Raw genomic sequence first — 17,627 nt, forward strand, 5'->3', positions numbered from 1 at the left:
TTCTGTAGTAGTCTCTTTTTTTCCGGGCCCACCAAAGCAAGCGTATGACTTATGATCGAGCCATGTTGTAAAGTCGGGTGTCTTGCGAGATTTGGCAATGCAGTCAGTTCTGTTCATAAGAATTCACCATTTTGTATTGAAAACATAACGCTTGCTGTCCCCAAGGCTAAACTCCAAGTAGCAGTTAATCTATTGCTCCATAAACGTATGAAAGTTCCATATTCTATATGAAACGAACCGACAACAGATGCAAATTGCAAAAGTCGAGACGAGAGTTGTTTTTTATTTACGCACCCGCACCGTCAACAGTGAGGCGTCAACAGTGAGGCGTCAAGCCTCACGACGCCGGGGTTCCATAGCCACCTAGAAATAGAAGTAACTATGACGAGGAAGAAACCTATTGACTTGAAAATGAAACTGAAATAATAATAGAGACATATTGTATATTGTAATGTGCATTTGGGGTGGCGGAGCGCCCTCTACAGGTAGGGAGCTCAAGTGACAGGTACCGGAGCTGAGCTCCGCCAAGCTCTGGCTGAAATGAAGCACTGGGTCCAGCATTTGGTGTGCCATGGAGCACATATTTTAATGATTTTGATGATGAGAGCTAGCTTGCACACTGACCATACAGACCATGCTTATACCTGATTTCTGCCTGGATTTTTGAGCAATCCGCGTGAAACGTCCTACACACAATCTATGGACCATTATCTGAATGAAATCCCGGTTGAAGAGAAGTTTGTACGTGAAAACATGAACATCGAACACACTAGTAATGGACAATGATGTAGTAACTGATTATCTCTGTGTAGCTCAGTCAGTAGAGCTCTTGCCCTTGGTCTACAAGGTTGTGTTGCAGCTATATTTTTTCCTTTTTTTGCTTTCCTCTGTCTTCTTATCATCTTTTTCTTTTACCTGTTTGTATGTTATATGCTCTGTGAAGCACTTTGGTTTGACCGTGGTCGTTGGAAATGTGCTATACAAATAAAGTTTGATTTTATTTGACTAATAATTGAAGGATTATCTATGATGTTTGGGAACTTTGGGTCTCGGTAGCTCACCATCATGGGTTCAATCCCAGGGACCGACAACTCGGCGTATGAGCAGCACGGCTTGATTGAGGCAAGTCGTGCAGTATGTACAAAGATCTGATAGTAACGCCACACCCAGTAACCTCAGCAATCCAGGGGCCATCACACCCGCTATATACTGTATATTTAAAAAAAACACCTGGAGACTTTAATCGCATGTGCTGTGGTTCCCTACTAGTCCCTGGCCGACGTGTGAAAATACAATAATGCAGGCTGTGCAGTAGCCTACCTACTGACAACGTGAGCGGTCAAAGCTTAGCTTAGCATGTGTCAAGTTAGACAAACGTAACCCCTTGACTTCTGGTCGCCGGTTGGTGGACTGTGCTGTATATATATATATATATATATGTTGTTTTTTATTTTGTAAACTTATTTATTTATTATTCACTGGTTTCTGATTGGGGAATTGGAATTGGATCTGGAATGAACAAATGGCATCGGGACATCTTATTCAATAGTCCAGTCATTTGAATGTTTGAGTCTTTTAATCTTGGTGCGTTTGTCTCTCCTCAGCACAGAGTATGCCGTCTTCAAGCTGCGTCAGGAGGGCAACGAGGAGGGTACATATGTCCTGCGCTGGAGCTGTATCGACTACCGCTACATTATCATCACTGTGGTCTGCAGCGAGGCAAGCTCATCTCCTATACACATATACACACACAACGCAAACAATTCATTATATTATCAGGTGGAAACCTTGTTTGACCAAAACAAATGTATTACATTTAATACAAATGTTACAAATGTATTGGGGTGCCATGTCATCTGCTGCTGTTGGTCCACTGTATTGTATCCAGTCCAGAGTCATCTATTTGGATATTTTAGAGCACTTTGTAGTTTGTGCTACTGTACGTTTACAAGCGGTATGGGGATGCTTATTTGTTTTCCAGCAGGACTTGGCACCTGCCCACAGTGCCCACTACTAGTAATGTAATGGTATACTGACCATGGTATTACTGTGCGTAACTGACCAGCCAACTGGATGTTGTATTGTCAAGAGCAAGGTGTGAGACACTGGATTCAACAATACAAATGAGCTTACAGCTGCTATCAAAGGTTGCAGATTACTATGAAAACCTGTGTGTGTGTATTATTATGAACATACTGTATATAGGGCAAAGCCTAGTCGTGTAACAGAAAGGCTGCATTCTGCAGTAACCTAGCAGCGCGCGCACACACACACACACACACACACACACACACACACACACACACACACACACACGTGTGCGCTCGCACACAAACAAAAGAGCAGCTCAAATATTGTTTATTTTGATATCAGATTACAACACGCACACATCAGATTACAGCAGGCTTAGATATAAACAGATTTCGACAGTAAATGGCACGATACTGAGTCAACATGAGATTGGTTTACACATGACACACACACATGCATGCTAGCATGCGCGCAACAGCACAGCTGTTTGTATTGTATTTGGGTTGATCAAGGAAGTTGACTTATTAACTCTGTATGCTTACTGCACATGCTTATTTGTTTTGTACCAATGTTTGTTGATAATTATTTGTTCAACAAATTGCTAAATAATCACATACTGTGGAACAACAGTGTTCCAAAGTACAGTTAGTTCGTTTTTTAAACGGATAGCTGATCTTCCTCTCTTCCTTCCTACTACACTCTTCCTAATCCTGCTTCTTCCCCATTCATTATTTTTCCACTTAAACATCGTATTCTTTTTTTGACTGCATTTGATTGTAGATCGGCTATGTCGCCTCGCCTATTATGACATGCCCAGGATCAGGAGACTAGGATTCATGTGTGGAGAAATACACAGAATGCATATGGTATTTTTGTCCAGATGTCCCTTCATGTCTGCTCATGTCTCTCATCCCTCCTTTTCCTTTGTCGTTAACGCTTTAGGATGTCACCGAGTCTCGCCCCGCGCGTCAGTACAAGAACTTCCAGATCGAGGTGAGTCCGGAGGGCTTCAAGCTGCACGGCACCAAGACGGTGCTACCCTCGCTCCCGCAGCTACTGGAGCACCTGACGGGGCAGAGTCTCCGAGCAGACAACCTCAGTTTCAAGATGCTACGCTGCTGTCCTCCACAGCCCAGAGGTAGGTTAACATATAGGTAGACATAAATAGAAATGTGTGCATAGATGCTTGCAAAAAAATCAGCTTGCACAGCTTTATTTAAGCATACAGCTGACACTGGATGTTTTTTTGTTGGGCCATAAGGAATTGGAACGTAAGAAACAAATTGTCTCGAATGCAGTGGTAGGCTTATCAATGTCCCCCAGCAAGTATCTATCGTACATTAGGAAAGCAGGAGAAAGAAACTGTAACATTATATCAAACAAACGGATAGAAACAAAAATATTTTCCAATAATTAATAATAATAATTAAGGAAAAGACTGTCTGTTCCAATTGATCTCAACTAGCACACGGACATTGACCATTATTGTGAAGTTGCCCAAACGGCCAAGGCAGTCAATTGCAGTTTAAGGGTCTTTATTTTTCCCCAAAACTCCTCCACCAAAGTCCAGTACAGATTCATCTGCAAAAACAGGAAAATGGCAATAATAATACTGAAAAATGACAAACACTACTGAATAAAACCCAACTGGATAAGAGCTCTCTTCAGGCTGTACCTTGATCACACAAGGCCCTGTAGCTCTCCCTCAGGGATGTTACCTGTGTTACTGATCACACAAGTCCCTGTAGTTCTCCCTCAGGGATGTTACCTGTGTTACTGATCACACAAGGCCCTGTAGCTCTCCCTCAGGTATGTTACCTGTGTTACTGATCACACAAGGCCCTGTAGTTCTCCCTCAGGGATGTTACCTGTGTTACTGATCACACAAGGCCCTGTAGTTCTCCCTCAGGGATGTTACCTGTGTTACTGATCACACAAGGCCCTGTAGCTCTCCCTCAGGTATGTTACCCGTGTCATCGCCCACTTCTAACTAACTAGCCTGTCCCTGGCCTGCAGCCTCCTTTAAATAGGAGTGGATCCTACCACTGGGCACAGACTCAATTAGCACATTTCTTCTCAAATACCGTGTATTACCAAATAACAGCCCATGCTCAAATAGCTGCCCACTACCTAATAACGGCCCAGGTTCTGACACCATTTTGCGTAATAACCGCCTCGTTCAAATAACCGCCCTCGTCCATATAAGCGCCCATGGGCCGTTATTTGCAAACTTAATCAGCCTCAGCCCTCATTTATATTATTATATGCGTGTTCACCGTGTTGAGTTTGCAGATCTCTGCACGCCACTCACCTCACAGCAGTGCAACACCAGTCCTCCACATCCATAAAATAAATCTAGGCTATAGTTTCACAAGTGCCTGCAGCCTATGCACAACCAATTGTTTTAATTCAAAGTGGTATATATTCTGTGAAATGTTTATTGTCATCCATGTATTTACAAGCTCCAAGTGTTGCATGACAGCGCTTTGTGAGCTTGCAGATCATCCATTTTCGGTGCACGGCGTGCGCCAGCGCCACTCACCATGAATTCAAGCACAGCCAGCCAGGTCCTCGCAAGTATAGTACTATAAAACACCGCCACTATGGAATCCTCAAAGCAACAAAATAGTTGATATTTAAATCGTGCTATACTCTTCAACCGATTGTTCTAATTCCAAATGGCCTATAATCCGTGAAGTGTAAATTTTCATTGGGTGTATAATTCATGTTTTTTTTATATGCTTTTATTAAATTATATGGAGTGAGATGCTAACATCGGCATATAATGCTCAAGCCAGTTCACGTGCAATGCATGGCTCTGCTTGACATTACATTTTCTATCGCCTGTAACCTGTGGAGTTTAGCCACTTGACTACACACAGTACTACAGTAGGCTATGTGTAGTGTAGGCCTATAAATTATGATTTTATTCAATTGCAATCTACCGGTACCTAGGCCTACAGTTTAATGAAATCATTTATTTGTCCGCTTCTTCCCCATGCTCAATCAGAACATGTAGTGGTTACACCTGTGTGTTGATACACTCCCTCTTACAATTAAATCAAAATGCATTGCCTGCAATGTTTATTGTTTACCATACTAAAAAAAGATGACTGCATGGAGCTGTATGTAACCAAATGATGGCTAGGTGCAGACCGGTGCAAAAAGCTGTGGCTGGTGTGCAAAGAAATATCAGACCTACAAGCTCACAACGCGCCGAGGCTCGACGCGTTGACAATATTGCATAGACAATATTGTTGCACTAAATTGGAGGAGGATGATGAGTATTGGTAGCATTGAGTTTGCTACAGTCAGGGTTCCCACAAGTTTAGTTCCCACAATAACCTTTTTAACAATTCATATTCTACAACATTTCCAAATGTATCTTTTACCCCATTTCCAGGCCTATGCATTAATGAAGATATTGTATGCTATCAATCCCCCCAAGCAGGACAACATGGAAAAAAGAACAGATGTAAAAAAGTAACTAACACTATGTTGTTAGGTTGTTATTTATGAAATGATATCCAAACATTTTAATTCCAAATTAGCCAGCCCGGGCTACTATTTGGTAATATACGGTACTTCACAAATATAAATACTTCCATAAATAACACCTTGAATAAAACGACAAACGACAACTAACCAATCGGTGATTACAATTTCAATAAAGTTTAAAACAATAGTCCTGGCATGTTATAGAAAACAGTTTCATGTGTGTTTGTATACAGGGCACGGGTTGCCCCGTGACAATTATCATATGCACAAAATGACAAAGCTACACTAACTTGGCTTACACAGTCACACACACAGTATTGTATTGTAAAGTTGAGAACGAGGTGAGCCGGCTGCTGTGTGTGTGTGTGTGTGTGTGTGTGTGTGTGTGTGTGGACCACCCGTAGTGAGACACTGGAGCACCTACAGAGTCTCTCAAGGTGGTGATTACATGTGCATGCATGGAGCTGCGGGTGTGCATATTCTCGAGAGACACACACTGCGGAAGGGAGGAAGAGAGAGTAGTAGATGTGGGTTTCCGGACCCAAAGTGAGCCGTGGGTCTGGTTGGGTGTGTGTCGACACATCTGTGGTGTTTTTGTGTGCGGCTCTAATGTCACAAATTGTACCTATTTTGATAAGCTTCCTGTGTCAGAGTACAACAGCCCCCACCCCACACACACACACACACACACACACACACACACACACACACACACACACACACACACACACACACACACACACAAACTTTGAACAATAATGAATAATGTTCTCTGACATCATATTCAGACTTTTATCAGCATGACTGGTATCAAGTTAAAGGACAACTTTGGAATATACAGGGATTTGGCCATCTTTATAGCCGTAAGGTGGCTGGTGATAATAAAATAAGGAAATTCGCCGCGTCCCTCCCGCGCTGCATGTCGTTTTCACAGATCCACCAACATACAAGCCCTTTGTAGAGACATATGAGCTCATTTTAATGCTCACAAATAATATATAGCAGCAGCAGCAATTATGTTAAATCAAGTCAACCGAGGCGGCCGGGTCCATTTGGTTACAAACGCGAAGTTAAATTATTGAACACAGTCAACGTCATACTCTAACTCCACACCGTGCTCAAGATCGACAGACAGCCGGTTGGCTATTAGCGTGAAATATACACATTTATCCTATCTCATATTACATTAGGTAATCTGTAACAGAGTCACCTGTGATGGGGAGTTGGATTATGACGGCGGGATGCTATGAGATCCCGGTGACGACTCTGACGAGACATTGAGCTTGGGACAAGACTTTATTTTCTCTGATCTGCGTTTGTGTGTTTAGGCTACTAGTGCTGTATGAATGAAATGCAGCGTCGCGTATACAAAGTTGTAAACTGTAAATAAATTAACCCCGGTCGTTCCATTTTGTAAGCTACAAAGCTAACCACGGCCACAGGGTTACAAAAACAGGCGGCACGCTTAATATATTTGACATAATTCCTGCTGGGATCCACGGCACTCGTAATTCTGATGGCTTGTCATGGACCTGGATGAATAAAACCAAACACTAAGCTAAAACCCTAAATGATTCCCGGGGCTCCAGACAACATCTCTGATTGATCAGCTGGCATATCTCTTGAGAGATTTGTCAATCATTTCTGTATTTGCATCGTGAAATTGCATACGGTGTTGAGATCAGAGCTAAGGTGTTGAGATCAGAGCTAACATGTTGCTCAGAGCTAAGAAATATATTATGGAAGATGTGCAGACTGATGCAGACGTTAAGTGTTAAGCATGAAACGTTACATATTATAAACGTGCTATAACACAGCATCATGTCATGTTCTTGCTTCACATCTGTAGTGAAGGCAGTCTTCTTCTGAAACCACAATATGCTGTCTTCGTTACTTACAACATTACTTCCTATACACCAACAGACGCACAAATTCACCATTTCACTACATCCTCCCACGCAAGATTCATATACCTGTCGAGCTGATGTAAACATTAGTCAGAAACAGCATGTTAGCTTGACCTACATAAATAACCACAATCTGCTGTGGCTCATGCTAAACCGCAATGGGGTGGTGTGTCACCCATCAGGTAAAATGCACAATCCATTTGATTCACAATTTACTTCACTCCGTGAAAGCATTTAAAATGTGTTGTCTATATGTGTTCCAGAGGTGTCTAACCTCCTGTTGGCAACTAAGGACCGAGCTCGGGTGCCCCAGAGGTCCATGCAGGGCAGCCAGCTCAGCTTCCACCGCATTCTCAAGGAGGAGATTGAACAGGTACATGTGTTTCCATTTCCAACAATCCATCAGTCCATGTGTTTGTCCTTGCGGCCTGACACATTTACAGACTACTGCTTAGCCAGATACACAGGCCGGCTGCAAGCTGTTGGAAACAAAAACAGGGCAGCGGCAGCACTGGTTACGAAATACTGCATCTGCACCATTTAATACAAGGCACACTAAACTGCGCTTTATTGGGCTGTTCCACAGCTCTCTAGAATCCAGAGTTGCGTGTTACTACTCAACAGTGTCACCGCTTTCTGTGACACTGTGGAAGAGGATCAAACTGAGAACAAATGGTTCTTTTCTACTTTGTTCATTCATTCAGCAGAGAAAATGACACCTGCGTGTAAACAATAAACAGAAGGAATAAACACTGTAATATAGTCTCTTTTATAGGAATCTTAAATGAGCCTTAAGCATTGTGTGTGTGCTCATGTTCCGGGTGTGTCTTGAAGGGAGAGCATCTGGGTGAAGGAACCAAAACCAATGTCCATGCCGGAACGCTGAAGGTCAAGAGTGAGGAGGACGAGGATTCCGCTTACAGCCCCTTCCAGGAGGTCAAGGTCGTCCTCAAGGTCCTGGGCCCCAGTCACAGAGATATTTCTTTGGTGAGACACACACCAAAATTCACACGTCACTGAAATCACATTTTGAGATAATGTATATGGGATACACGATTAATCGGAATAGACCATATCGGCCATAAAAATGCCGTATCGGAACAGTTTCAAAATAATTCAGATTATTTAATCGGTTTTCACCAGCAATTCAATAATTCAATGTTCATTCAGTTGTGAAAACAGACACTTGGAAAAGAGTATATGCTATTTATTGATTGTTTGAATACTTTATTAACAGGCTTTGGGCCAAGCCCCTAGGGCCTAGGCTTGTTTCCATTGTGAATCGGTATCGGCAGATATGACCCTGCAAATAATCGGATATCGGTCATAATTTCATAATCGTACACCCCTTATCTATATATATATGCGCGCGTGCTCATGGATGACATTGTTTTTGTAGACGCAGATATTGAGAGAGACTACCTTCAGAGAGAGATTGACTCTCAGCATGTTGTTAATATTTTTTTTTAATCAAAACATTGTTTAAATGTATGATCTAAAATGTATGACATGGACGCATTGCACATCCTATGCAGCTAACTGTGTTTGCAGTCAGCATGCTATTTCCTCACCAAGTTAATATGTTTGTCTTCATGCTGCAAGCTTGCAAGCCTATCACAACGGATGTCAACCACGTAAACCATATTTACATTGTTGTACAGTATGTGAAATGGGGACTAACTGATAGCTGACTCAAAATGTGTTGCAACTGGGAGCTTATAGATCTGCTATAATGTTCGCCTATTACGACATCAGCAGTATAGGGGCGCTAGGGTTCATCTGGTTAACAGGGCTTTTGAAACCATTTAAATGTTTATTGTCCTGTCCCCCTACATGTACAAGCTTTAAAAGTATATTTCTCCTCAGCATTGGGTTGCATTCTAATTAGGAAGCCAATACTTTATTCTATTGTAATGATTCAAAATGTACAGTAGAGCAGTTTGCATAGTATGGAAACAGACAGAGATAAATGTGTTTTATGATTTAATGATGTTGTTCAATGATCATCAAAAATTACATGTGTAATAATAAATGGTGAAAGTTATCATCCGACCCCATTGAAGAAGGGCATCCCTATGGGTCAGTTCAAACGGGTACGTAGGATCTGCAGCTCAGATCAATCATTCACTACACATGCAAATGACCTCCAAAATCGTTTTGAACAACGTGGGTACCCAGATGAATGGATCAAACCTGCCATAGACAAATTCAGTGAATGTACCCAATTAGATTGTCTTAAAACAAAGGAGAAGACTGATAAAGCCCAACTAATTAACTGTTAAACACAGTATTCTCCATTAGGTAGACAATTCGAAGCAACGATCAGAAAGCACTGGCATATCTTGAGGTCAGATCCCACCCTAGGAAGAACCTTCTCTGCCCCTCCTCGCATAGTTTACAAAAGACCACCAAATCTTAAGAACCTCTTGGTCAGGTCACATTTACGTCAGGAGACACCCACACATTTTTTGTCTGATATTCCAGATGGTAATTACGAGTGTGGCAGATGTGCACAATGTGGTTTCACATCAAAATGTCATACATTTAATCACCCCACTACAGGCAAGACTTTCAAAGTCAAGGGCATTATCAGCTGTACGACAAATAATGTGGTCTATATGCTTAAGTGTGTGTGTGGGCTTGCCTACAAAAAAAATCAAATCAAAAATCCTGTAGCCCTACATTTCCACCAAGCCCAACATTGTATTTCCTCCTTGAGGTATATTGGTATTGAAAGGGTCCAACTGCCACCTAAGGGTGGAGACATTGATGTTCTACTCCTGCAGCGTGAAACTTTTTGGATGTCAACCGGCCTCAATACTGTTAATAAGGGCTTGAATGACCAGACCATTCCTATAGTTATATAATTGTACATTTATTATGAGTCTCTACTAGTCCTCATCCTCATTTGTTCTCAGCATCGGACACAATTGGTGATAAAAGTAATGGTCTCAGCTTCCTTACTAGGAGCTTTGGGACTTTATCTATTTTAAACACCAAATGATAAATAAATGAGTCATCTGGAATTTCAAATTAGATTTTTGTTATCCATGACAATCTTTTTGTGTCCTATCCTGAAATCAGTCCGTGTATTATTGTGCTTAAATATTGCTTATTGTGTACACATTCTGTACCTGTTGTATTTAAACCTGTCATGTTTATTATTATTGTGACATTGGAAACTGGTTAATTGGTTTGGGCTTAGGTGGCATTAGTCACCACCCATCGTTGGAGCCAATTAGTTGTACCCCTGTATAAAGGTGCACACCCATTCCATGTCACATTATTCCTGAAGAAGATCCTAAGGTCAAATAAACCAGTGGAGCTGAGTTTTTCATACCAGTGTTGCGGACTCAATTTTTTCCTCTAATAATAAACCCTTTTGAATGATCTCTGTCTCTGTTCCCAGGCATTCTTTGAGACGGCCAGTATGATGCGTCAGGTGTCCCACAAACACATAGTGCTTCTATATGGAGTGTGTGTTCATCTCCAGGAGAGTAAGTACAGCCAGCAGTCACAGTTTTTGTACGTTTTGGTTTTGGTTATGTACATGCACTAATGTGTCTGTTTGTGTACGTGTGGACCAGATATCATGGTTGAGGAGATGGTTCAGTTTGGAACACTAGATGTGTTTATGCGGAACCAGAAGAGTCAGCTCAGCACGCTGTGGAAGTTCCAGGTGGCCAAGCAGCTGGCCTCAGCTCTCAGCTACTTGGTGAGTGTCAGAGAAGACTGGAACTTCAGTCACAGTTTGTCATAAGACCGGAAATGACAGACTTTCACCGATTTTTAAATGAGAGAGACAAACTGTCCTTTTCGGTGAACACCGCGATTGGATGACCAAGTTGGGCTGACATGCAAACTAATGCACACACACACACACACACACGCACGCACACTCACACTCACACTCCACATTTTATGCATGTGCCTACAAAGGCGAAGAAACACAGTACACTGTACGCATGCACAATTAACTAACACTCATGAACTCACATACTGTCTATACATTCTTCTTTCTGTTAACCTCCCCCCCCCCCCCACACACACACACACACACCAACGCAGTATTGCATTCACATCATACATACAGTATAACCACAATCCAACTTCCATTGTTCTTCTCTCTTTGTGTGTGTGTGTGTGTGTGTGTGTGTGTGTGCGCAGGAGGACAAGAAGCTGGTCCATGGCTTTGTGTGCGCCAAGAACATCTTGTTGGCCAGGGAAGGACTGGCTGCTGAGGAGGGAGGGCCCTTCATCAAGCTCAGTGACCCGGGCATACCCATCACTGTACTCAGCAGAGAGGGTCAGAAAAACACTCAACATGGAAACATAAAACAAACCGCGCTCAGGGGCATGCTGTCTAAATCTACAAATTCAACTTGACACAGATTTCATAAATTGGAATCATCCTGTCACTGGAGTTGGTTACATTTTCCCTCTGTGAGCATGATTTGGTAATAGATGCGTGGGGGAGGGGAGGGAGGGCTGGGGGGTTCAGGGAAGACAACTCGGATGAAGGTCAGTTCTCAGATTGCACGATTCCCCTCAAGCGTCCGCCTCGTGTTTCTGTTTGTCCATTAGAGGCCGGTGTTGTGTGATAATAATGCCAAGTGGTTATTGTCGCTGTCGGCTTCGAAACCCTGTATGTCCAAAACAGGTTCAGGCAATTGAAAACGACCTTTGTTCCAATGTATCCAATCGATGCATTGCTTAAATATTGACAAAACCCACAGATAGAATGATCCTTTTTTACTTTCAAACGGTGCGATGATGCATTGCGAGCCTGTAGATCAGCTATTGTTGCTACTTTTGCCTGACACTCTTGTATGACGAAGTATGGCATTGATTTATTGAAAAATACAGGCGAAATATAGAGATAAAAGGTTTCTTCTTGACGGCAACGTTATACTGTAAGGATGGATGAACGGACCACTAGCGCAAACTGGAAATATCTCTGTGTTATTGCCCAGCACTCTGCCTCTGTCCATCCCCCTCAGACCACGCTCCCCCACCCGTCACCCAGACCAGTCGATCAGTATTCCGGTCAGGACCAGTAATTCTCGTACAAAGTTATATAATAAAACGTACAGTGGCTTATAGTGAAGGGCAGACTGTTAAATGCCCTGCTGTCCAGCAGGAACCCCCCCACCCCTTGGGATTACTCCATCTCTCCTCTCTTCCCAGCATCGCCTTCATCTCTCTCCATCTCTCTTTGACAGTCTTTCTCTAACTCTAATCCATTTTTTCCACTTCCTTATAAGTTTACACGCTTAGCTCTTGATTCTCTCCATCTCTCTCTCTCTCTCTCTCTCTCTCTCTCTCTCTCTCTCTCTCTCTCTCTCTCTTCCCTTCCCCCTCTCCCTCTCTCCTTCCATTAAGCGTACCCCAGGTCAGACATTGTTTCCCGAGCTGTATATACTCCCTTATTCCAGTCAGTTGGAGTTATAGCATGGTGGAGTCGAGGCAGTAGAGCACTGTATATTCCTGTCAGTTGTTGCTTGGGGTTTTCGTGGCCAGTCAGACAATCTGTCAGTCAACAGGTCTGCCTGTGTTTACTTCCAGGCACAGTGCTGTATTCTATTCCTGTTAGTTGGGGCTTTGTGGGAAGATCTTGGCTCACAGCCGGAGGCATCAAGCTTCTGCTGTTATTTCATTTCAGTGTGCATTGCATAAAGTTATTTCATTTCGGTGTGCATTGCATAAATCTTATTTTATATATTTATTTCAAATTGTCTCCATACAATAGATATGCAACATAATTGCATTTTATTCCCATTTTAAAAAGCATAATTTGGTAGTTTCTTTTTTTTATAACCACGTTAGCATTGCAGTTCAACTGGTCTGGTAGATGTGTATTTTGGACTGAATCTACTCTAGAGAGTAGACTATAAACTGTAACAGCCCCCAAGTCACGTGGCAGAGTAGATGCAGTGTTTCCCATAACCACATCACCATAAAGCACTAGGGGAAAAGGAAATGGTCTTTGTTAACCACTGATCACATTAGTTGCAACGGCACTCATAAATACGTAAAAACATTGCACTTGTATCCCATAGTAACTCTCCAGATTGCTGTTATTTCAATTCTTCATTTAGTTTTTTGCCTAAAAAGGAATCAAGAAAGTTGTATTGGTATCAGGCACATGGCAATATTCCCCTTATTGACTTCCAGCAGCAAATAAGGTGACATTCACTGATGGCAGTGGCCAATGTTTCTCTGTGACGCATCGATTTTGTGCTGGCTATGTTGGTATGTTGAATGTTGATTATCTGCACTCTACGTAGCTGCATATTCGGAATTGTTCTTTTTTTATAATGATAATTTTAAAAAAATCCCAGGGGGATAACAAAATAAACAATTTTTTATCTTATACATCGATATTGGCCCATATTTTCCATATCAGTTCATCCCTATTTGAATTTATATAATATTTCTAAGAAACTGGCATATTTTTTATCAGTCTGAGCTTATGTCTCATCAAATATGCTTACTGTACTTTGTCGTACAAGAGTGTTGTCCGATGCCGAAAATAGTGGATTAAAAGGCTCACAGTGCGCCATGGATCCGACACGTACATGAACTAATATGAGATTTTCTGACGGTGAGTTTTCCTGGCTCTGCAGAGCGCGTGGGCCGAATCCCCTGGATCGCTCCAGAGTGTGTGAAGAACGTGAACAATCTGAGCATCGCAGCTGACAAGTGGGGCTTCGGGACCACCATGTGGGAGATCTGCTACAACGGAGAGGAACCCCTCAAGGACAAGAAACTCACTGAGGTATAATCTTCACTATCGCGTCTTCTCAACTTTAATCTCACACCCTTTCACTATCTACCTTCAGCAGCCTCTGTAGTCCTTCCCACAGCTCAACTCTCCTCTCTCCATACCAACCGTCTGCATTAAATGCTTATTTTAATGTATGAAATGGGGTATTCCATTGTGAATCCACTAGTCGACCTTGTTTGTACTAGTTGAGTAGTTGATAAAAATAAATTTAAAAATTGTTTTTTTCCCCCCGATTTTGTAGGCCTCAAGATCAAGTAGATTATAGTTATAGTCACCAATGTACTTTTTTTTACTAGTGGACTAGTAAACTAGGCAACTAGTCAACTAGTAAAAATGACTAGAAGTGAATGCCCTAGTATTCACCAAATAAAAGGTTTAACCACTTAAGCCCTATTTCATACTTTCACAAATATTCAAAATGTTGCATCACGACATGTGGATAGTATACTGGAAACTTTTGTATAGTTGTATATATTTCAATAATAATGTGTAGATGTTGCAGAAACCCAAGGCACACATGGACTTGTCTCACTGTATACCAAGTTGGGAACCACTGTGGTAGACACTGAGCAGTAGAAACTCAGACCCAGGTTATAATCCCTGGTAGGACATAACAATTACAGATTGAAGCTTTAATTGGTCAACGTGTGTGTGTGTGTGTGTGTGTGTGTGTGTGTGTGTGTGTGTGTGTGTGTGTGTGTGCAGAAAGAGAGGTTCTACACGGCAGAGTGTCAGCTGGCCACACCAGACTGCAAAGAGCTGGCTAAACTGATGACCGACTGCATGCACTATGACCCTCTGAGGAGGCCTTTCTCTCTGGCCATCGTCAGAGACATAGACAGGCTGGAGGCGCAGAGTACGTACTGTGTGTGTGTGTGTGTGTGGTCATGTGCAGTATGTGTGTGATGATTTTGTTTTAATTGTCTTATTTTCTCCAAAGTGAAATCATTGCCACAAGAAAATAATTACATTTCTTTGCTAATGAAAGATTGTGAAGTTTAAGTCTAAAGTCCAAACCACACCAAAGGGTTGCCATGCAACTCCTTGCAAGGTTACCATTGAAGTCAAACTTCAAGCTATTTGTTTGTTCAAAAGGGCCCCAAGTCTATATTTGAAACACTACATGAGATGTAAACTGATTGAGGATTACATCTATTGTATCACAGAGATCATCTGATGTATCTCTAGCAGGTAGATGACAGAGAATTGAGAAGGTGCAGCAGTATACAGTATTTAGAATGAACATATTACCTCAATTTATAATATATTTTTCATTTTACATTCTGGTTGAAGTTAGTGGTGGTTACTAAGAAAAAGTACTTCCTTAGTTCCTTTCATCCCATAAGTGCAGAAGCAAAATCTTGCTACAGTAGCTAACTAGGTGTTTTGCATACGGATTCACCACGTTTGCTCTCAAGCAAGCCTGCACCAATGCTGTGCTGTCATTTGCTAACGTGTGTGTGTGTGTGTGTGTGTGTGTGACAGTGTGTGTGTGTATATATACATTTCTGTGTATACAACAATCCCCTGCTGACAAAGTTCTTTGGGCCTTAAATTATATTGCAGTCATTCTGTATAAGAAGTAAAAATGAAAAATGTATGGAAATAAAGGATGTGTAAACATGCGCAAAGACTGGTGGCTGGACACTATAACAAAGGGAGAATAGAATAAATAACATGACACATAATATGTGTGGGGGGAAAAAGAAAGTCAAGGCTCCTTTCACATTTAACATGTTTTGTTATGCCGTTTGTTTCCATTCTCACGTACAGTAGCTAGTTGGTAAATAAGCTGTACAGACAAGTTGTTGACTTGGTGTATGAGGAAGTTCACTGGGTTTGTGTTCAGTGAACTACCCCTTAGAGAGGCCCCTGAGTCTGTTATGCTGCCCTCTGGCAACATAACAGACTCAGTGCTGTCACCTGGTGGCTACTACTGGGTATAGCAAGGCAAGCACCTTCACTGCAGCTTTGTCTTTTCATCCTCTAATGTTAAAATCCTAGAATGTCCTAGCCATTTCTCTGCAATGTTTTCTGAGGAGGCCCTTTTCAAAAAAAAGTTGACAAATGTACAGTAAGTCACAAAAGCTTTATCATTCGTTGGTTACTATTTTTGATGTCGTCGCACATTGATTTTGTGAAATGGCATATTGAATAGTTAAACAAAGTAAGCAGACTTTTCTGAGTAGTGCCGCGTGCGACCTATTGGCTAAATTAAATTAATTAAATTGATTAAAGTTCTGTCACTGGCAGGAACTTGGGTTTAGAATGGTAATACCTAAACATCATAATTTTGACACATATTGCCACACTGTTTCACAAATCAGAGATTGGGGACTTGGCCTGAAAAAAACGTTTCAGTCGTGAGATTTGATTTAGCTTTTTGCTTATGGACAACTAGGACAATGCACCTACGGACGTGATGTCGTCAATCATCACATGATTATCGCCATGTCACATAGTTCAAAATGCCCTTGGAAATGACTATTATATTTAATTTAATTAAAGTCACTTTGTTTTGTGTTTCCTTCCTTCTTGCTCAGATCCGTCCTGGATGGACGGATCCAGACTCAGAGGAGACTCAGAGGTGGACCCCACCCTGTTTGAAAAGAGATTCCTCAAGAGGATCAGAGAGCTCGGAGAGGTACCGCATAACTACTGCCTTTATTTAGTAAAATAATGTATCCATTATTTATCCAGCCATTCAGGAAGGGAACCCCTGTTGGTGTTTTAAGCATTATGTTATACTGTAGCTATTGAAAAATTGCAGATCTACAACCTCTCGGTGCCGTGCTACGAGCTTGTAGATCTGCTATTATTTAAATCGTGAAAATGTGTCTCAAATCTTTGAATATATATTCTGTCAAAGTGAATGTTTTTAACTCTTCTGGGGGGGGGGTCCCTGAAACAACATATTTTCAGATGGGGGTCCGTGGCCAAATACAGATAATTCCGGGGGTCCTTGACATGGAAAAGGTTGAGCTCGGACTAAAATATATTGTCCATGTTTGCGCTGCATCTAATCTTTCACTCAATCGTATGCCAGAATATGCGCTTTGATTGAAAAGAAAGCTTTAGAAGTCTTTTCCCGACGTGGATGTTGAAACGCAAAAGTGCACAGAACATTTTCTGTCCACTTCTAAATGAAAAGAGCATAAGACCTTTGTTGTCCCAAGTGTATTTATTTAATAGTGTATTTCATGTCTCAGTATCACAGAAGAAAGGACAGTTACTGTTTCAAGACCAGTAATGAACATTTTGTCTTTCATTCATTCTCCACCTAAACGGACAAAACGCATTCAATTATGGTTGCTTTTTGATTGAAAAGAACGTTTTAGACGTCTTTCCCCCGGCGTTGTGGACACAATGAACCAGTCAGTTGACAGGAAGGACTTCTGGAAATG

At 41.8% G+C, this 17,627-nt stretch overlaps 1 protein-coding gene across 4 annotated transcripts in view; it reads left to right on the top strand.

Moving 5' to 3' along the window:
- Positions 1 to 17,627, top strand: part of jak1 (Janus kinase 1) — a 44,298-nt gene that overhangs the window by 18,022 nt on the left and 8,649 nt on the right. For 3 of the 4 annotated variants that reach the window (XM_080769503.1, XM_080769502.1, XM_080769501.1), the window contains 10 exons: positions 1,605 to 1,719; positions 2,974 to 3,169; positions 7,700 to 7,809; positions 8,271 to 8,423; positions 10,846 to 10,933; positions 11,024 to 11,151; positions 11,604 to 11,742; positions 14,063 to 14,214; positions 14,929 to 15,079; positions 16,767 to 16,867. In XM_080769503.1, coding sequence (XP_080625629.1) covers positions 1,605 to 1,719; positions 2,974 to 3,169; positions 7,700 to 7,809; positions 8,271 to 8,423; positions 10,846 to 10,933; positions 11,024 to 11,151; positions 11,604 to 11,742; positions 14,063 to 14,214; positions 14,929 to 15,079; positions 16,767 to 16,867 — 1,333 coding nt within the window. Of the gene's footprint in view, positions 1 to 1,604; positions 1,720 to 2,973; positions 3,170 to 7,699; positions 7,810 to 8,270; positions 8,424 to 10,845; positions 10,934 to 11,023; positions 11,152 to 11,603; positions 11,743 to 14,062; positions 14,215 to 14,928; positions 15,099 to 16,766; positions 16,868 to 17,627 lie in introns of all 4 variants that reach the window. The other variant, XM_080769504.1, reaches the window with a different exon arrangement.

Source organism: Protomyctophum bolini (genome assembly GCF_963924005.1).
Source record: "Protomyctophum bolini genome assembly, chromosome: 8".
Taxonomy (NCBI): Eukaryota; Metazoa; Chordata; class Actinopteri; order Myctophiformes; family Myctophidae; genus Protomyctophum; species Protomyctophum bolini.